The sequence below is a fragment of the Bos mutus genome, chromosome 23 (genome assembly GCF_027580195.1).
Source record: "Bos mutus isolate GX-2022 chromosome 23, NWIPB_WYAK_1.1, whole genome shotgun sequence".
NCBI lineage: Eukaryota > Metazoa > Chordata > Mammalia > Artiodactyla > Bovidae > Bos > Bos mutus.
The window spans coordinates 23,738,844-23,760,452 of record NC_091639.1 but is presented as its reverse complement, the minus strand read 5'-3'; the positions used below and the strand labels follow the sequence as shown (position 1 = coordinate 23,760,452).

At 53.4% G+C, this 21,609-nt stretch overlaps 1 protein-coding gene across 1 annotated transcript in view; it reads left to right on the top strand.

The window, feature by feature from the left end:
* TNXB (tenascin XB) overlaps nucleotides 1-21,609 on the top strand; it is a 56,249-nt gene that overhangs the window by 666 nt on the left and 33,974 nt on the right. Inside the window, 8 exon segments of the mRNA XM_070361175.1 lie at nucleotides 7,990-8,400; nucleotides 8,745-10,583; nucleotides 11,093-11,208; nucleotides 16,119-16,275; nucleotides 16,462-16,725; nucleotides 17,527-18,264; nucleotides 19,342-19,710; nucleotides 20,846-21,139. Of these exon segments, the coding sequence (XP_070217276.1) occupies nucleotides 8,001-8,400; nucleotides 8,745-10,583; nucleotides 11,093-11,208; nucleotides 16,119-16,275; nucleotides 16,462-16,725; nucleotides 17,527-18,264; nucleotides 19,342-19,710; nucleotides 20,846-21,139 (4,177 nt within the window). The 5' untranslated portion in view covers nucleotides 7,990-8,000.

Sequence of the window (21,609 nt, the reverse complement as noted above, 5' to 3'; positions counted from 1 at the left end):
AAGGCCCCGGGAGGGAGTTTTGGGGGTCTCCAGCCTTTAGGAAATGCAGCAATGGAGCAGAGTTAGGACTCCCAGGTCTGGGAAGGGCACGGAGTCTGTGGAGAGAATCCTAAAATTTATTCTTGGCAGAGAGCTTTGCACCCGTGACTCACGGTTCAGTGGGCTGGGATGACTGCGCGATGCCTCCAGAGGGGCACAGGGGCTCCGTCTTCGCTCCAATCCCCCTTCCAGGCTCTCCTGCTCTGTCCATCTGAACCTCCCCCCTACACGTGACACACCCTGGGTGGGACGGGCGGGACCCTTATCTCGCCTGGAAAGAATTTAATGGCTTGGAAACAACTGGAAATGGAACTGAGAGGAACTACTGGGAAGCAACTCGGAAACACGGAAACACCGCAGCTGCCGTCCGTCCGCTTCCAATCCCCGCCCACTTCCCAGATCCTTAACCCCCCTCCCCTCTTTCCCTGGCCCTGCATCCAGACTCCCGGGGACCCAGCACCTTAATTTCTCAACTTTCTTTCCCTTGAGTCCTGGTCACTCAGTGCTCCTCCCCAGTACTCTTTGCCACTGAGGGTCCGGAAATCCTTTAATTTTCCCACGTCTCTGGCCCATGAACTTCCCAGAATAAGGGGTGTCTTAGATCCTCCAACTGCCCCATCTCCTGGTTACCTCCTTGCCACCTGCTTCAACCCAGTGTCTGCAGCCCGCCCTCACCTCCCTCCTTGATCTCTCAGTGCTAGAATCCTTCTACCTTCGCTCTTCTTGTGGTACGAGGGACAGAGAAAAGCATGGGGTGGGGCCAAAATCCCCCACCTCTGGAACATCCCTGCAGGAGGCCAGCCCCTCTCCCCAGCTCCTGGGACCTACAGTCCCTGATGAGCGAAGTGTCAAACTTGGCTACCACATGAATACCCTGCGCGCTGAGTCATCGCTTGGGACGATGCCCCATCCCTGCCAGCCCTCCGACTATGGGGAGGGTGCCAAGAGGGGGAGGCCCGTGCTCCCCTCCTTTCTCGCTGCGCACAGGCACCGCTAACGCCGCGGGAGGGCGGGCGATGAGAGGAAACATAAGGGACAACCAAGTATCCTGCTTTCCTGGTGCTGAGAGAAGACCGCGATTCTTTCAAGAAATGGGAATAGGGAGCTAGGCTGGCGGTGGAGACTCGAGGGGAGAGGGGCTTGGGAGGGAGGTTCTGGGGGTGTGGCCCGTGGGGGCCTCTCCTCTCGTGCCTCTCCTCTCAGACCAGCTTCACTACTTTCCTGCTTCTTCCTGCTGCAGAGACCCTCCCCCTGCTCCCACCAAGTGGGGAAGAGGTGCAGGATTCGATTGTTGAGGGAGGGGGACTGGCAGCTCCTCCCAAGCCCCAGGGATGTGGAGCACCCTGTAACCTCTGCCTCCTCTGGAGAAGGGTCTCCTGTGTGGTTCCCCTCACTCCAACTAAGTTCTTTGACTCACACAACTGCCCTCTGAGCCAATGAGAAATCAGCTTTTTTAGACATCGCTCAATGACTGGATGTGGAGGAAATGTGAAGAGGAGTTTGTGTGTGTATGGCCTGTTGTTGTTTGTTTAGTAGTTAAGTTGTGTCTCTTTTGTGACCCCATGGACTGTAGCCCACCAGGCTTCTCTCCATCGGATTTCCCAGGCAAGAATACTGGAGTGGGTTACCATTTCCTACTCCAGGGGCTCTTCTCAACCCAGGCAGGAATCAAACCCAAGTTTCCTGCATTGGCAGATGGGTTCTTCACTGCTGGGAAACCCCTGCACATACTCAAATATGTGTGCCTGCAAAGATGCAAGCTTCTTTGGATGAGTATAAGTATATGTATAGTTCCCAGGTGGTGCTAGTGGTAAAAAAACCCCATCTGCCAATGTAAGAGATGTAAGAGACACAGGTTCAATCCCTGGGTTGGGAAGATCCCCTGGAGGAGAGCATGGCAACCCACTCCAGTATTCTTGCCTGGAGAATCCCAAAGACAGAGGAGCCTGACAGGCCACAATACATAGGGTTGCAAAGAGTTGGACAGGACTGAAGCGACTTAGGATGGACAGATACAAGAAATGTGTTCATATTTGTGTTTGTGGATAAGCACATGTGAGTACATTTGTATGTGTATGTGTATTTGTGTGTGTGTGCACCTGGAGATGTGCGCAACCTTAGACACAGGGCAACAGAATTTGAAGGTAAGTCAGAGCCCAGTTCACACCCAGGGCTACACTCCAAGCTGAGAGAGGGGCTGAGGGAAGGGCAGCTCTCTGCTTGCCAGGCTTTCTGCTGGGCTTTGTGGGGCAGGGTGCCTCTCAGTGTGGAAATGCTCTGCTCCTGTTGCCCGCTCCTCTTCCATCTCTGGTGGGATGGTGGTGGAGTGTGATGGCTGGTAGCCCTGGAAACTCCTTTTTCTCAGACTCAGAGGAGAATTTTAAGCATAGGAAGCCAGGAAATGTGTGTGTGTGTTGTGGGAGGCACTGGTCACAGCCCCTAATCCTCCTCCTCAGTCAGCATTCCCATCACTCACCCTACTCTCCTTCCCTCTCCAGCCTCTCTGGTCTGGAAGAACTGGGCACCTGCTAACACCGCTCCTTAACCCTTCGCCTGAACCCTCCACGCATCTCTGTTACCGAGGCCCCCTCTCCTGGTTCCTCCCATCACCCCACTACCTTTCTTCTCTAATCCTCGTCTCCCTGTGCCCCCCAGTTCTTGCCTCAGTGGATTCCACGAATACAACTGGGTGACCAGCACTCAGATCAATAAACAGGGCGTTCTTAGCACCCCAGAATTTCCCCACCATGCCCTTTCTTGGTCCCCATTCCCCCGAGAGTGCCACATTTCTGATTTGCAACTCTACTGATTGACAGTTCACATGGTCTAGACTCAAATGTCACAAACAGAATGTTTATGAAACAATGTTTCAGCAAGTTCTTCTTTGTGACTTCTTTTGCTCCACCCTATATTAGTGAGACCCATTCGTGTTATTGCATATAGTTATACTTTGTTCTCTTTGCTTTATTATATTCCACTGTGTGAACAAACCACGTGTTATTTAATCCATTCTACTCATGTGAGACATTTGGGTAGTTCCCAGTCTGCGGCTATTACGAGAAGTACTGCTGTAGTGGGTAGACCCCTCGGAGTGGAGCTGCCAGGTCATAGGGCTTGCACACAGCTCCAGTGGATTTGGTCAGTTGTGCCAAATGGTTTTCCAATGGGCTTGTTCTATGCAGTCCTGCCAGGATCTACACATGGTCTGCTCCCTGGTCAATAGCTGCCCCAGATAGCTGTCCGTGGTCCTAGCCCTGACCTTGGTCCTGTCCTTGGCTCCAGCCCTGTGCTAGCCCTGGGCTTAACTTGAACTATGTAAATTGACTAAATATTTATATAGTCAATAAATATTTTTTGAGCACTTACTATGTGCCAGATGTAAGGATATAGCAGCCAAAGCAAAACAAAAAACCAGGTGCTATGTCTGCCTCCATGGACCTTACAGTCTAGCGAGCAATGTTGAGTGTGGGCAAGAAAGTAATAAAATAATCCCACAAATAAATATGTGAATATAAATTATTATAAATGCTGCAAATGGGAGTTACATGATCCTGTAATATCATATAATAAGGGAGCTGACCTGGACAGGAAAGATTTCCTGAGGAGGAGATGTGGGGTTGAGACCTGAATGATGAGGAAGCCAAGAGAAAAGGGAAGAACATTCCATAGAGGGAACCACAGATACAAAGGTCTGGGGCTGGGAAGAATGTGGGAGACATAAGGCTGGTGGGACTGGAATGGAGAGAGGGAGGGAAGTCTTACGGGGGATGAGGTGGGAGAGGTCAGCAGGGGCCGGAAGGTGCAGGACTGTCTCTCAGTATTTGAAGACTATTCAGAAGGGAGCCAATGAAAAGTTTTTTGGGGTCGAGGGACATTCTATTTGCCTTTGCAAGATTTTTAAGAAGCAAGAATAGAAGCAGAGGGACTGGCTAGGAGGCAATCACAGTTGTTAAGCAAAAGGTAGATAGTAGCTTGGACTATAATGATGCTTAGAGGGAGAAATATACGCAAATTAAAAAGACATTTACAATAAAATATGGGTTGATATGATGAAATATGGTGGTGTTGAGTGAGCTGTTGGGTTTCTGGCTTGTGAAGCTGAGTAACTATGGGACCATGAGCTGCAGTAGAGAACACTGAAAAGGGATAGGGTTCAGGAGGGATGAACGTTGAGTTCTGTTTTAGATGTGTTGAGTCTGAGGTGCCCAAGAGGAGATGCCAAATAGAAGGATAGCTATATTGCTTGGAGTTAAGAGGAGATAGTTTATACTTTGGGATATAGTTTGGAAATTAAAGTCTTGGATCTGGATGAGGTACCTAAGTGGATGACTACCCCAAGTAGGTCACAGTCTGGCTACACACTGCAATCCCCTGGGGAGCTGTTAAAAATACTAAAGAAAGTTTGGTGCTTCAGTCCCTCTAGCCACATTTTAAGTGTTAAGAGCCAGTGATCTCTCCTATCTACCTTATTGCCAGCACAGATACAGAATGCTCTAAAATGGAAGACGTGGTCATCAGTGTCCAGTGATTTTGAGAGAGATCAAGGTGAAGACAAATGTCTTTTAGATTTTGTGACACAGATCATTGGGAGACCTCAGGGAGGGCTATTTGGTAGACTGAAAGAAGTCAGATGGGAGCTGGTTGAGACATGCATGGGATATGTGAGATAGGAACAACAAGTCCAGATAACTCTTTTGACAACTATGGCCATGAAGTAGAGAAGAGAAATATGTGGTGGCTGGAGGGAGTGTGAGGTTGGGGAATTTTTTTTAAGGTATATTTTTGTATATTAAGTATATTTTGTGCATATACTGAAATGCACATAAGTGTATAGCTCAATTAATTTTTAATTATACGTACCTTTGTTTAACCACCCAGTTAAAGGTGCAAAATATTTCTAGTAATTCTATCCTGTCTTCTATTAGTTCTGTTTATTTTTGAACTTCATATGAATAGCATCATTTACAATGTTATTTTTTGGTGTCTTGTTTCTTTTGCTTAGCATTATGTGTGTCAAATTTTGTCCATGTTGCTGTGTGTAACAAGAATGTTTTGTGTTTTTTTTTGGCGGGGTGGGGGTGGGGAGTTTGTTTGCTTTTTGGCTATACTGCACAGCTTGCAGATCTTCCCCTACCAGGGCTTGAACCCAGGGCCTGGCATTGAATCCAGTCCTGAGCACTGGATCACCCAGCAAGTCCCAGAAGGATGTTTTTTTATTGCTGGGGAGTATCCCATTGTATGACTATGCCCCAATTTATTTATCCATTCTACTATTAATGGACACTTGAGGTGCTTCCAGTTCAGGCTCATATGAAAAAAATCCCATGAACATTCCTGTACTCATCTTTTAGAGGATACATGCAGTCATGTCTTTTGGAGGATACGTGCAGTCGTTTCTGTTGGATATTTACCAAGAAGTGTAACTGCCAAGTTATAGGCTGTATGCCTTAGTAGCAACTGCCTATCAGTTTTCCAAAGTGGCTGCACTAATTTCTGCCCCTGCTTGCAATAAAAGAGAGTCCCAGTAGCCTCACTTTCTTGCCAATATTGAGCATCAACAGCCCTTTTAGTTTTAGCCATTCTGGTGGATATTTGATGGCATCCGCTTGTTTTAATTTTCATTTCCCTGATTACTGGTTTTGTTCTACACATGCATATGTTTATTTTTCATATATTTATTGGACCTTTGGATATATTCTTTGCTAGAGAGACTTTTTTTTTTTTTGCAAATTAAAAAACTGGCACCTGCCTTTTGTTTGTTTTTGTTCTGAAGGAATTCTTTAGATTTTTATCCTCTCTCAACTATCAAGCACTGTCTCCCAATCTCCCCACCATATATAATACATATATATATATATATATATATATATATATATATATCCTGACATTTCTCACATATTTTCTCCCATTCTGTGGCTTGCCTTCTTTTTCTCTTCACTGTATAATTTTTATAATTATATTTATTTGGGGGAGTGCTGGGTCTTCGTTGCTGTGTGGGCTTTTCTCTGGTTGCAGCGAGTGGGGGCTACTCTCCGGTTGTGGTGTGTGCGTTTCTCATTTCGGTAGCTTCTCTTGTTGTAGAACATGGGCTCTAGGGCGCAGGCTCAGTAGTTGTGATGCAGGAGCTTAGATGCTCTGAGGCATGTGGGATCTTCCTGGACCAGGGCGCGAAGTCATGTCTCCTGCATTGGCAGGTGGATTCTTTACTACTGAGCCACCAGGGAAGCCCTTAGTGGTGTCCTTTGATGACCAGAAGTTATCGATTTAATGTGGTCCAAGATGTTGAAGCTGAAACTCCAAAACTTTGGCCACCTGATGAGAAGAGCTGACTCATTGGAAAAGATCCTGATGCTGGGAAAGATTGAGGGCAGGAGGAGAAGGGGACGACAGAGGATGAGATGGTTGGATAGCATCACCAACTCGATGGACATGGGTTTGGGTAGACTCTAGGAGTTGGTGATGGACAGGGAGGCCTGGCGTGCTGCGGTTCATGGGGTCGCAAAGAGTCGGACACGACTGAGCGACTGAACTGAACTGAATGTATCAATATCTTTTTTGTGGTTTAGTTTTGTGTGAAATTTTTTATGGTAAATTTTGTGGTTAGGTTTTAAGAAATCTTTGTTTATTTCATGGTCATAAAGGTTTTCTCCTATAGTTTTTTCCTCTAAGACATTTTGTGAAAGATATTGCTTTACCTTTCATGATTAGATCTATATACTCATTCCAAATTAATTTCTGTATGTGGACGTAGGGTAGAGATAGATTTTTTCCCATGTGGATCTTCAACTAATCCAGGACCATTTATCACAATTTATTCTCCTTCTAATTGTAGGGGGCCTCTTTTTCATTAATCAGGTGACCACATATGTGTGGGTCTGTTTCTGTTCTGTGCTCTATGCTTGCACCTTCATAATAAATTTTGATATTTGGTAATGTAAGTCCTGAGGAAGAGGATTTTTTTTTTTTTAAAGAAAATGAGCTTTTTGAGCTTATATGAAAAGATGATGGGAAGAATCTAGTTGAGAGTGAGGGGCTGAATGAAAGAAGGAGAGGATAATCTATACCTTAAGGTTTCTAAAATGATACTAGGAGCTGGGATCCAGTTGCTTATGGAAGGATTAGTCTTTTATATTCATCTGCTGACCCATTCAACAAAAATGTGTTGGATAGGGAATTCCCTGGTGGTTCAGTGTTAGGACTCTGCACTTTCACTGCTGAGGGCCTGGGTTCAATCCCTGACCAGGGAATTAAAATCCCATAAGTTGTGCAGAATGGCCACACACACACACACAAAAACACCAAAAACTGTGTTGTATAGTGCCCATCCCGTGTGCCAGGCACAAGCATGCAGCAATACCAGGACAGATGAAGTCCCTGTTCTTATGGAATTCACATTCTGGTGGTGAGGGAAAGATAACAAACAAGTAGCTCACAAACAGATAATTCAGGCAGCCGTAAATGGCATGAAGAACATAAGCAGGACACTGATGAAGTGTGATGAAAGACTGCTCCAATCGGGCACCAAGGAAGACTTCTGGGAGTTGATGACATGTGAGTTAAGATTTAAACAGGAAGGAGCCAACCTCTAAGAGCTGAGTGAAGAGCACCCCAGACAGAGAAAACATGTAGTGCAAAGGCCCTTAGGCTAATGTAAGCTTGTAGTGTCTGTGGAACAAACAAAAAAGACCAGTGTGGATGGAACAGTAAAAAAATAAATAAAATAAGGAGTGGGGGAGCAGGGTGACCAAATGACATAAGAAAGCAAGGTAGAGACAGATCTGCCCAGGGAGGGTGTGTGATTGGATTGAGCTGAATGTGGAATTTTGCAAATATGTGAGTCGGGTAGATGAGTTGTGGGTGGTGGGACTGTGGGTGTGTGTGTTGGGGAAGGGGATATTCATCTTGTCTGCTCTGTGAGTCTGCTCTTATATGTGCCCTCTCTCCCCACAGCCTCCGGAAAGATGCCCACCCAATGTTCCCTAACCTCCAACCTGGCCCTTCTGATGCTGCTGGGCACTGTCACAGCAGGCCCTTTCTCTCCACGTTCCAACATGACACTCCCAGCCCCACGGCCCCCTCCCCAGCCCGGGGGCCGTACAGTGCAGCCAGAAGGGGGAGGCCCTTCTTCTCGGCTCTACGAGCACACCGTGGAAGGAGGGGAGAAGCAGGTGGTGTTCACCCACCGCATTAACCTGCCCCCTTCAGCTGGCTGTGGCTGTCCCCCAGGCACTGAGCCCCCTGTCCCTGCTTCAGAGGTGCAGGCCCTGAGGGTCCGATTGGAGATCCTGGAGGAGCTGGTGAAGGGGCTCAAGGAACAGTGCACTGGTGGGTGTTGTCCTCCGGCTGCCCAGGCTGGCACAGGTGAGCCGAAGATCACAGGGAGGAGCATGGAAAAGAAGGGAAGTGGTTAGGATTGGGTGGGCATCACTAGAGGACCTTGGTGTGAATTAGAAAAAGGCACCCCGCCTCCTCTTTGCAAGTGGTGAGTGCAGCCCAGGGCACGGCTCTGAGAGAGGAGCCATGTGACTAGATGTCAGCCCTCCCCAGTGAATGTTAGGGCCCTGGGTGATAAGTTGCAGCTGGAAACTGAGATGGCCTTAGGAAATGAGGCTTCCCTGATGGAGAAGCTGACTCAGGGCAGCACTACACAGGCTAACCCTCTCCTCCCCAGAGAGACTGAGACCCAACTCTCACTCCTACTCCAGGCCAGACTGACATTCGAAGCCTCTGCAGTCTCCATGGCGTGTTTGACCTGAGCCGCTGTGCCTGCTCTTGTGAGCCAGGCTGGGGTGGGCCCACCTGCTCAGATCCCGAAGGTGCAGAGGGACCCCCCTCCTCACCACCCTCTGCCCCCGGTTCCTGCCCAGATGACTGCAATGATCAGGGTCGCTGCGTCCGTGGTCGCTGCGTGTGCTTCCCTGGCTACACAGGGCCCAGTTGTAGCTGGCCCTCCTGCCCCGGGGACTGCCACGGCCGCGGGCGCTGCGTGCAGGGTGTGTGCGTGTGCCGCTCGGGCTTCTCTGGGGACGACTGCAGTGTGCGCTCCTGCCCTCGCGGCTGCAGCCAAAGGGGACGCTGCGAGGACGGGCGCTGCGTGTGCAATCCAGGCTACAGTGGCGAGGACTGTGGGGTGAGGAGCTGTCCCCGAGACTGTAGCCAGAGAGGACGCTGCGAGAATGGGCGCTGCGTGTGCAACCCCGGTTACACTGGCGACGACTGTGGGGTGAGGAGCTGTCCCCGAGGCTGCAGCCAGAAGGGGCGCTGCGAGGACGGGCGCTGCGTCTGTAACCCGGGCTACACTGGCGACGACTGCGGCTCGCGGACCTGCCCGTGGGACTGTGGCGAGGGCGGGCGCTGTGTGGACGGCCGCTGCGTGTGCTGGCCCGGGTACGCGGGCGAGGACTGCAGCACGCGGACCTGTCCCCGCGACTGTCGGGGCCGAGGGCGTTGCGAGGATGGCGAATGCATCTGCGACCCGGGGTACAGCGGGGACGACTGCGGCGTGCGCAGCTGCCCGAGCGACTGCAACCAAAGGGGCCGCTGCGAGGACGGCCGCTGCGTGTGCTGGCCCGGGTACTCGGGGCCCGACTGCGGCGCGCGCGCCTGCCCGCGCGACTGTCGGGGCCGCGGGCGCTGCGAGAACGGCGTATGCGTGTGCCACGCGGGCTACAGTGGCGAGGACTGCGGCGTGCGCAGCTGTCCCGGGGACTGTCGCGGCCGGGGCCGTTGCGAGAGTGGCCGCTGCGTGTGTTGGCCCGGGTACACAGGCCGGGACTGCGGTACGCGTGCCTGCCCTGGCGACTGTCGCGGGCGCGGGCGCTGCGTAGACGGCCGCTGCGTGTGCAACCCGGGCTTCGCAGGAGAGGACTGCGGGAGCCGTCGGTGTCCCGGGGACTGTCGCGGTCGCGGCCGCTGCGAAGATGGCGTGTGCTCGTGCGACGTGGGCTACGAGGGCGAAGACTGCGGCAAGCGCAGCTGCCCCAGGGGTTGCCAAGGCCGCGGCCAGTGCCTGGAGGGGCGCTGCGTGTGCGACGACGGCTACGAGGGTGAGGACTGCGGTGTGAGACGGTGCCCGCGCGACTGCAACCAGCGCGGCGTGTGCCAGGACGGTGTGTGCACCTGTTGGGAGGGCTTCGCGGGCGAGGACTGCGGCCTCCGTGTCTGCCCCTCCAACTGTCACCGGCGCGGCCGCTGCGAGAACGGGCGCTGCGTGTGCGACTCGGGCTACACAGGCCCCTCCTGCGCCACCCGCACCTGCCCGGCCGACTGCCGGGGCCGTGGTCGCTGTGTGCAGGGTGTGTGCGTGTGCCACGTGGGCTACAGCGGCGAGGACTGTGGGCAGGAAGAGCCTCCTGCCAGCGCCTGCCCCGGGGGCTGCGGGCCACGGGAACTGTGCAGCGCAGGCCAGTGTGTCTGCGTCGAGGGCTTCCGGGGGCCCGACTGTGCCATCCAGACGTGCCCTGGGGACTGCCGCGGCCGGGGAGAGTGTCGTGAGGGCAGCTGCGTCTGCCAAGACGGCTATGCAGGGGAGGACTGCGGGGAAGGTGAGCCGACAGCCTGCCTCAGTGTGCTGGGTCTGGGGCTGGAAAACTGGAGCCCCATGAGAAAGCCTGAGTCTGAGGCGGAGGAGCCCCCGGACTTGGAGGCAGGGTGATGGGGGTGGTCATATATTGGGGTGGGCGGTGGGGCAGTGAGCCTGAGGGCCAGGGTCCACCAGGGCTGCAGAACCACAGCGGGTGGAGGTGGGGGTGGGGGGGGGGATGCCTGCAGGCGGGACCTGCTGTAAGATCTCTGATGAGCAGATCCAGGGGCCCTCTTCAGGTACTTTTTGGGAGATTTTGGTTCCTGGAGATGGAGGGCAGTGAAGCAAACCAAGGCTTGTTCAGGCCACTGCTGGCTTTTCCTCACCACCCCGCTCTCCCCCCAGAGAGGACTGGGAACTTGGCTGGATCTCTTAATGTGACCCTGAGTACGAAGAGCCTGTGAGAGTTGGGGTAGGGATGGGGAGCTCCCTTGGGCTAAGCAGCTTCTCACATCCCACTCTCCTGAGCAGAGGTGCCGGCCATCGAGGGCATGAGGATGCACCTGCTGGAGGAGACGACGGTTCGGACAGAGTGGACCCGGGCTCCTGGCAATGTGGATGCCTATGAAATCCAGTTCATCCCAACGGTGAGAGCCAAGCTCCAAGAGGGGGCTGAGTGAGTGGGGCTGGTGGTGGGGGCGCTCACCTCAAAAGGAGTTCCAGGTAATCAGTGGTTGAGTCCGGGTAGCTGATTCCTGAAGCTGTGCTCAAGACCTTCTCATTCTGCCCACACTGGGTGCAGAAGGCCTTTGCATCATAGGCCCACTGCTGCTGGAACTCTTCTGGTGACCTTGAGCTCAGTACTTCCTAAGGCTGCCTGCTGACTCCATTTTTGCTCATTACTGAAGTCACTTCTTTCTGTTGTTGCTGAATCCAAAGTTGCCCCATTCATACATCCATTCAGTGGCCCCAGCTGGGCCTTCACCAGCATTGGAATGTGTTTTTTCTTTCCCTTCGTCTTACACCACGGACTTTCAGATATTTGGAGACATCAGCCATCACTTTGGGCTTGTCTGGTGGCTCAGTGGTAAAGAAAACGCCTGCCAATGCAGGAGATGCGGGTTTCATCTCTGGGTCAGGAAGATCCCTTGGAGAAGGGCGTGGCAACCCACTCCAGAATTCTTGCCTGGAAAATTCCATGGACAGAAGAGCCTGGCGGTCTATGGTCCATGAGGTCGCAGAGAGTCGGACAGCACTGAAGCAAATGAACACACCATCACATCACCATTCATTCCCTCCAGGCCAAACCCACTGGTTTCTTCTCCCTATTTCCTTGAGGCTTTGTTCTCTGAATCCTTCATTTCTTGTTTTCTTCCTCTAATGCCTCCTCCTTTTTGCATGTGCCTCTTCCCCCCAGTTACAGGGGCAGAAAGGAATCCAGTCACTCACCTGGCTGACTCTGGATATCCAGCTACTTTTCTCAGAGTTGACATATATGAACGTGTGGTCACACAAACTGTCAGTTATTTTGATCACATTTGATTTTTAAAGTAACTTTTTATTATAAAAGTCATATAAGCTCAGTGTAGATACTTTAGAAGATATAAACAAGGAAAAAAAAGACATTCAACTACATACCCCCTTTTAAATCTAAATATAAGCCTTTGTATTTGGCTCTGTTCAGTGTTATCATTTTTTGGTTTGGGCCAAGCTGTCTAGGCTGTTGTAATAATTTGATTCTGTGAACTAGTTCCCTAGCCTCCAAGTCATCAGTACATTGCAAAGCCTCATTTCTCTATCTCCTTCCAACTCACTCTTAAAATATTTGGGGGCACCCTAAGGACAAAGTTTGTGGCCTCTCATTAGAGATCTCCCTTCATGCAGATTGGATTTTTATGGTGTGTTTGGTCTCCTAGTTGCAAATCATCTGACATTTCTCCCATTCAAATATGTTTTCCTGCATCATTCCACAAATGCCATAGGTGGGTAGGCCATGTTACTCTAATCTCTCCCCAGTCAGGACTCTGGAAAAATAAGTAAGTTCCAGGGCTTAAACTTAGGAAGCCTCCAGGACAGAAGGGATAGCTCTGAGGTGCTGGCTGTCATCCCCACCCCAACTGGCCTAGTCATTCTAAGTCTCCTTATCAATATTATCACCTCAAACCCAGGCCCCATCATGTTTTAATCTCTCCTTACCCTCTGGTAGAAGCAGAGGCAGAAATCCCTACTTTGCTGCACAACCAAGGGAGCCTGGATTTTTTTTTTCCATTAAAAATTTGTTTTTCAGTTATAAAAATAATTTAATCACAAGACAAGAATTTGGCGACTAGGGAAAAAAACAAATAATTCTTGGCTGTTTCACACTGAAACAAGTACTGTTAACATTTTAAAGTGTTTCTCCCACTCTTTTCTGCGTGTATATTATTTACATAGTTCCAATCTTGAGAGGGTTGGACTTTTAAGAGAAATTTCCCTAAGAAACTTTAGGGAAAGAATTGAAATAAACATTTGAGCTAGAAGGAGCTTAAAGGGCAACAGCATCTCCTGCTCTTAGTAAATATGACCTCATCCTTGGTGTTCTCCAGAGGCACAATCTCCCAGGAGGAGCCCTGGGCTTTCTCCCTCTTTGTGGGGCCCGGGGGGATCCAGCTAGCCTGTATCCAGCTTGGCCATGCTCTCAGCTCATCTGCTTTGCACTGGGTATGGGCCTCCATCACATTTTAGGTTCTCCCTGATCCTGGGTGTGGAAAATGCTCCCGTAAAATTGGTCCCCAGACACCTCCCTTGGACTCCACATCAGCCTGTGCCGCTGGCCCTCTGACTATGTTTTCTACACTTTTTTGTGGCTGGCCTCTGGGATTGTGTCTCTTGCCTTTGGCCAGCACTCTGTATCCATTTCTGTTGGCACAGAGTGCGTTCAGTAGCTGGCTATCCCTCTGGCCACTGCCATCTTCCTAGAAGCCTCTCTCTCTACCTTATCCTTTTCCCTTTTCCAGAAACACTTTTCTCTCAAAACTCAAACTCTGCTATTCCTGGCCAAGGGACACACCTAGTTATTGGAATGATTTTCAAAACACAGAAGAGGAACATTCCTCTTTTCCCTGCATACGTGGCACGGCTATGCTCAGCGGTTCTGAAAGTGTGCTCCCTGGACCTGCAGTATTAGCATCACCTGGAGCATTAGCCATGCAAACTGTCAGACTCTGCCCCCCAATCTGCTGAATGAGAAGCTGTAGGGGGAAGAGCCCGGTAACCTGCATCATAACATACCCCCAGGTGATTCTCATGTACCCCAAGTCCAAGGACCACTGCTTTTGTTCAAGGAATGCTGCTGTTTTGCAAAAGGCAAGGTCTTCTATGAATGTGAGACAAAGTTTGAAGAAACTGAGGGAGGTGAACCCCCGAACAGAAAGACATCCAGGTGTTTCCAGTTTGAATGTATTCCACAGACTGGAAACTGGGGCTATGTCACATTTTCATTGGGACACAGGAACTTGCAGCCTCAGAAAAGTTTGTGTTCGGGTCTGGTCTGAAAAAGAGGATGAGGGTGAGGTGAGCTCCAGGGGCCAGCCAAGGTGGAGCCCTCCACGTGGGGCCATGAGGTTAATATCGAGAATAGAGTTAGAAACTTGCCAAGGACATCAGTGAAACAGCCAAACCATCATGAAGGGGCCGAATCAGCTGCCAGCCTCTGGTTAGAGAGCCAGCCTCAGACCAGACAGGTGGTGCTGAAAGATGTGGGTTAGACTGGCAGTATAACTTCTCAGGGGATTGTTCCCAGATGGATCTCAAAGTGTCTAAAAGGTTCATGTAGGTGACCTGAAGGGAGAAGGTACCCTAGGGATAGGCTTGTCTCCCTGGAAGGACCGGACATCATCAGGAAGCACTCAAGGGGTATGGGTGTGTGTGTTGGTGGTGGTGGGTTGGGGGAGTAAAGGGAGAGAGAGAGAAGGTTTGGGGAAGGATAAAGGCCTCATAAGGCCTTGAGTAGACACCCATCCAAGGCCTCCCAGGCTGGGATATTCTAGGGCAGTGAGTAAGAGAGAGATGAAGATCCTGCATGCCCAGAAAACCTTTTCAGCCAAGAAAACTCTAACAAAGCTTCACTTCATCCTCAACCCAGAAGTCTCTACGTGGCCCTTCATCTGGTTTTATACTTTAGTATTTACTGTGTTGATTTCCTCGCAGTTCTCTTGGTTTAGGAGAGTACCTTTTGAAATTTCCAATCCTACTTGGCTGAATGGAGGTGTCCCCATCACAGCCAACATAGCAAAGCAGAACAGAGCGTCCTTATTAGCTGTTCTAGCTAGATGGCCCAGCGAAATGCTGAGCTGTTCCCAGACGTCCATTCCTCCTGTTTCCCCAGAGGCTGGCACTCCAGGAGACCCTGCCTGGAGCAGGGGCTGGCAGATTTTCTGTGGGGTTCCTGCAAATAATCATAACACTTTACAGGTATACTTAAATGGGGTTTGTTCTCTCACAGGCATGGACTACACACAGAGATTTGGGTTAAGGATCTAATAAAATGTAAAACGTGGCCACACATTTAGCTACTAGAGCATGAGCTCTCTGAGGAGACAGGGATCATATCTCTTATTTTTGTGTCTCGAGGGCCCAGAATGATGCCAGGTACAAATTCAGGAAACATATTTGTGGAACTCTGAGCAGGTGGGCCTTGTTTTTGAGGGGCCTACAACCCTGCTGAAAAGACAAGGAAAATACCTCAAAGGAAATGTCACGATGTGGGTCACACCCAAGTTACACAGGTAGGAACAGGTGTCTCTAGGGGAAGGCTCAGGCTGGGGCAGCTGCCTCAAGGAGGAAGTGAGACTTGAAGTGGTATCCCTCATCTGCTTCACCTGTTATGACAGGAACGGATTTATGAGAAGGAGGGCATGACCCTCCTCATGCCCAGAGGGTCAGGATTGCCGGAGGAAAGCCAGAAAGAGAGTCCTGGCATGTGTCAGGTAGAATTCTGACAGACAGCTGATGAACAGGCTCAAAAGGCAGTGCCCAGGGACTTCCCTGGTCGTCCAGTGATTAGGAATCTGCTTTCCAATGCAGGGGACTTGGGTTCAATCCCTGGTCAGGGAACTAAGATCCCACATGCCTCAAGGCCAGGTCCTCATTCCACAACTAAGAGCCAAAGCAGTCAAATAAGTAAATAAATATTTTTTTTAAAAAAGGTAGTCCCCATAAGAGGGGACTCTGAGGTCGCACTGCCTGGGTTTAAATCCCTGCCTCCTTGGGCAAACCACTAAATACTTTTGTACATCAGTTTCCTCATCTGTCCAATGGGAATAATCTGACCTACCTCATTAGATTCTTAAGAGAATTGAGTGAGTTCACATGTAAATTGCCTTGAACGGGAGCTGGCACGGAGTAGGTGTTCTAGATGTGTTTGCTGATACCATCCATGCTCCCCAGCTGTAAAGGGCCAAGTTCTACACAATCTCATGCTGACTCTGCCTAGACCTTGGGGAAAGAAGGGATCAGGGGCACTGAGCAGCAGGGGTGAGTGGCAGCTCTGATCCACCCAGAATTTTCTCTCTTGCAGACAGAGGGGGCGAGCCCCCCATTCACAGCACGGGTGCCCAGCTCTGCCTCAGCCTATGACCAGAGAGGATTAGCCCCTGGTCAGGAGTACCAGGTCACTGTCCGTGCCCTTCGAGGGACTAACTGGGGCCCTCCTGCCTCCAAGACCATCACCACCAGTGAGAGCTGGGGCTGTTGCAGGGTGGGGTGTCATGGGTGCAGAATGGATTTGAAAAGGGGGGGCTGGGATATGCCCTCCAAGAGGGCAGAGGGGAGGGACTGGCTGGGGGCAAGGCTCTTAGCAGGACAGCTGGTAACCGAGAACCAGACTCCCACCTGATGCCTCCTCTCTCTGACCTGGCTAGTGATTGACGGCCCCCAGGACCTCCGCGTGGTGGCTGTGACACCAACCACACTGGAGCTCAACTGGCTGCGCCCCCAGGCTGAAGTGGACCGGTTTGTGGTGTCCTACGTCAGTGCTGGCAACCAGAGGGTGCGGCTGGAAGTGCCCTCTGAGGCAGACGGGACGCTGCTGACCGGCCTGATGCCAGGTGTAGAATACGTGGTGACCGTCACTGCCGAGCGGGGCCGGGCAGTAAGCTACCCAGCTTCCATCAGGGCCAACACAGGTACGGCTGGCCAAGGGCTGGGGAAGTTTCTGAGCCTAGGAGCCACTTCCTTGGGAAGCCGTGCACACAGGCTCCTCTGAATGCACTGCACAGGGTGTGTGGCAGTCCCAAAGTACCTTCTGGGGGCCTTCCTCTGTACCAGGGGCTCTGAGGAGACGGAGTTCTCAGGTGCCTGGAGTCCTGTAGGCAGGCGGTGGGTTGGAGTTTGGGAAGAGCAGCCTCATGGAGAGATGCAGTAAATAAAAGATGCTATCCGGCCCAACCAGATAGGGGTGGTTCTGATCTGACCTTGGGCACAGGGACTGCCCTGTGCTCCATCTCAGTGGTCAGGTCTCCTGGGACTGGAGCTGGGGGAGATTAGAGATCAAGGCGCCTGTTGACTTTAGAATTGGGGTTTGGGGGAGTTAGGTCTCAGCAGTAATTTTCCACTAACCCTCCAAGTCTCTTAACAGATGCCTGGATCTTTCTTTCCCTTTCCTGTGACAGAGGGACGCCCACCTCGCTGTCGCTCGCGTTCTCTCCTCCCACGCCCCTTTCTCTCCTTCAGACGCAGTGCCCCACCCGTTCATTTCTTCTTTCTAGGGCACCAACGGTGGCGGGCTTGGAGGGCGAAGCGGGAGGGCGTCCTGGGGCACTAACTTCTCTCGGTTCTCTTTGCAGGTGGGGCTGGGGCCCAGGAAAGAGGCCTCAGGCTCTGGTGGGAGGGACGCGGGCGGGGCTGCCGTGGGGGGAGTGCAGGGGTTGGTGATGGGGGGTGCTGCCACTGACCGGCTCTCTCCTCCCCCTTTTTCCGCCCGGCAGCACCAGGCCACTACAGTTACCCGGAGGCGCACCCCCCAGCCCCGCCCCCCAAGCCCCGGCCCCGGCCGGCCCCAGCCCCGCGGCCCCCGCGGCCCGCGCGCCCGGCGCCGCCCCCTCGGCCCTCGCGGCCCGCGGAGCAGGGTGAGGCGGAGTCTCCGCCGCGGCCGAGCCCGCCCCAGCCCCCTCGGCGGGCGTGGGGCAACCTGACCGCCGAGCTGGGCCGCTTCCGCGGCACGGTGCAGGACCTGGAGCGTCACCTGCGGGCTCACGGCTACCCACTGCGAGCCAACCAGACCTACACGTCGGTGGCGCACCACATCCACGAATACTTGCAGCGGCGTCGCTCCCCTGCACCCCCGCCCGGTCGCCCCCACCCCACCGCCAGCCCCGACTCGGGCACCTGGAAGCGGAACTCCAACCAGGGCATCTACGGCCTCTCGCCCGAAGGCGTCGACCGGGTGGCGACGCCCCGCCACCCCAAGCCCGAGGTGCTGGGCACTTCCGCCGACGGCGCGCTCCTCGTGTCGCTCGACGGGCTCCGCGGCCACTTCGAGCGCGTGGTGCTGCGCTGGCGGCCGCAGCCGCCCGCGGAGGGGCCCGCCGGGGAGCTGACCGTGCCGGGCACCGCGCGCACCGTCAGTCTGCCCGATCTCAAGCCCGGCACCACCTACCACGTGGAGGTCCACGGGGTGCGGGCAGGGCAGACCTCCAAGTCCTACGCCTTCATCACCACCACAGGTAGCGTGGGTGGGGCCGCGCGACCCCCCACCCCCTGCCCGGTCTCACCTGCCATCGGAGTCTATGAGTGCCTCCCACTGCCTCACTGCTCAGGCTGCCACTCCCCCACCTGTGCCCTTCTGCCTTCCAGCCCTCCCTGGTTCAGGCTCCGGGGGTCCCCACACCTTCCTGTGTCCCTGGAAACCCCCTCCACCCTCAGGGTCCTGGTGGATACCGGAGGCTGAGACCTGGTCTTTGGAATTGTCTGATTTTCACTTGGGTTCCTAGGACACTTCTGCCAGGAATCCTGTTCTAGGCAATAGAAGGGTCATTTGATGGGAGGGACAGTGTCTGCAAAGATTCTCTGGAGCAGTTTGGGTGGGGTAGGGCGTGAAACCAGTGGTTTCCCACTCTGACTCACTGTGGTGAGGGTAGCTGACAACTGTGGTCAGTGGTTACTATTTTCCACACTTTGGCCCTAACCTCAAAGAGACGCATCGGAACTGCTTGGGGGTGGCCTTGAAACCGTTAGGCAGCATGGGTAGGTGAGAGGTGAAGCCACTGCTTCTTGGGCTGGCATTCCAGACCTCCTGGCTCAGTTCACACTTGTCTCTCCCACAGGAACGGCATCCTGGCTCAGGGAGGGGGCGCCCTGTGGCTGTTGGGGGGAGGGGTTATGGACCTCTTCTTCCCCACTAGGGCCCAGATGTCACCGGAGCTGGATGTCCACTCCTCTCTCTCTTCTGACTGCCCACTGTCTCTTGAGTCTTCCTTAACACCACCGTCTTCTTTCTTCCAGGCTTCTCACTGCAGCACTAATGGAAGCCAGGACCTCCACCCAGTGGGGAGGGTTTCCCATGGGAAGGGAGCTAGGAGCCTTGTGGGAGGAGGGATGGCAGACTTAGTTCTTCTGTTTATGACCTGCAGGCCCGTCTGTGCAGGGCTATAGTGGATGTTTGGGACAATGAGGTGATCCAGGAGCGGCAAAGGGAAAGTCTGAAGACTCTTAGAAGCCAGAGAGCAGAACCTGGGAACTGCAGTCTCCTTTCTGGCTCTCATACTCGACTCTCCTGTTTTTCTCGCCCTGCCTCTTCCCAGGGTCCTCCCTCTCAGGCCTCTTGGGGGCCACTGATGAGCCTCCTCCCTCAGGCCCTTCAACGACTCAAGGGGCTCAGGCCCCTGTCCTGCAGCAGCGCCCCCAGGAGCTGGCCGAGTTGAGGGTGCTGGGCAAAGACAAGACAGGGCGCCTCCGAGTGGCCTGGACTGCCCAGCCTGACACCTTTACCCACTTCCAGCTGCGCCTACGGGTGCCCGAAGGGCCAGGGGCCCATGAGGAGCTACTGCCAGGGGATGTCCGTCAGGCTCTGGTGCCCTCACCCCCTCCCGAATCCCCCTACGAGCTGTCACTTCGTGGGATCCCTCCCAGTGGCGAGCCCTCTGCCCCTCTCATCTACCAAGGCATTATGGGTACATCCTGGACTCTGTTCAAGTCCAGTGTCCTGAGGCTGGGGGAGGGGCTGGGCCATTAGGACTTCAGGGGTGGGATGAAGACCGAAGGGCAGGGCTGGTGTTTGGGTCGAGAACGTAGGAGAAACAAGGAGAGAAAGGGAGTTGAGGGCTCAGAGGCAAGAGGGATGGGGAAAGTCTTAGTACAACGAAAGGGTGGATCGGAGAGGGGAGTCCTTCCAGATAAATAGATGAGAGGAGAAAAGTCAAAGCATGGGACAAAGATTCAGGGAAAGAGACTGTTGGCCCCTGCCTCTCCACTTGCAGCTTTCTTTGTGTAGAAGTGTCCCGCCCCCACTTCCTGGTCACTCCTCTGCCCCTCTCCGCCCCCTGCGTCTCTCAGGGTGGGTGTGGGAAAGCCTCTGGCTCCGAGGATATTGATCCTCAGCCCCCTCCTCTTTCAGCCCCCTCCCTTTCCCTTCTCTCAAGCCCCTGCCATCCCCTCACTGGACAGACTAGGACACGTTGTCCCCCTACCCTGCAAGCCTGGTCTGCAGCACCCCATGGTCCCATCAGCCAGTTCTCCTAGGGGTGGAGGTTCCCTGGGGAGGGCACTCCACGGCCATCGGGACTTCGGAGATGGGTGAGGTTTGTGGAACCCGGGCAGGAGCCTGGGGCTCCTGGCATTCACAGTTTCTCCTGGTCCCCTTTATGGGACTCGGGTAGCCAGCTCTCCCTGCAACTCCAGATCTCTCACCAGGAAGAGAGTGGCAAGGGAGAGAAACATTCAGGTGGACTAAGGCATCTCCAGGCTGCTCTGAAGCAGCAATGGTTCCAAACTCTCAGGAAGAACCTCAGGGGACCCAAAACTCCCTCAAAGTGTTCGTGTGTAGAGGGCCTGGGACCTTTGTGAGTGGGGAGGAAGTTATCACAGGGAAGAGCGGAAGCTCTGGCTCAAGAGTAGACGTTGGGGAGAAATGCCACCCTTCTTAGAAAGGCTGGTCCCAGAGAACTGAGGGCGGGGAATGGAGGCATCAAGGGAAGGAGCCGTCCAGCATGGAGGGAGCCAGAGGGCAGAGGAGAGGGACGGAGAGCAGGGACAAGACAGTGCTTGAGCCCACGTGCTTTGTTTTTGCCCCCCTTCCTCCAACTCCAGACAAGGATGGGGAGAAACCTGGGAAACCCTTGGCCCCACCTCGCCTGGGCAAGCTGACAGTGACAGACGTGACCTCGGACTCCCTGCTTCTGCACTGGACAGTCCCTGAGGGCGAGTTCGATTCCTTTGTCATCCAGTACAAAGACAGGGACAGGCCCCAGGTGGTGCCTGTAGAAGGGCCCCAGCGCTCAGCCCTCATCTCCAACCTGGACGTCGGCCGCAAGTACAAATTTGTCCTATACGGGCTCGTGGGCAAGAAGAGGCATGGCCCCCTGGTGGCTGAAGCCAAAATCTGTGAGTGACAGGGGTCACCCAGGCCCCTGCCCCTGCCCTCTGCGCGGTCCTAATGGAGGTCTCCCCAGTGCTTTGGGAACTCCCAGAAGTCTTCCTGGAGGCGGTGGTCCCTGAGCTGAATCCTAAAGGGAAAATTGTGGTGGGTCAGGCAGGGAGGTTGAGGAGGGCAGTGCCAACAGAGGGAGCTGTGGAGAGTGAGGCAGGAGTGAGAGTGGCCCTGTAAGAGAATCAAAGTCTCTCCTCCGGATAGCAGGGTAGGGCACCTGGGGGCTGAGGACACTGGTCTCACTGATCTCCAGTGAGTGAGTCACTTAGGCCTCATTTGAGGACCCTAGGGGGCCTCTGAAGTGCTTTAAGTGGGAGAATGACCCGAATCAATATTTATCTTACAAATAGCTCTGAGGCTGCTTCAGAGGACAGCTGGAGAAGTGAGTTAGGAACCGGCAAACGAGGATGCTGGCCTGGCAGGG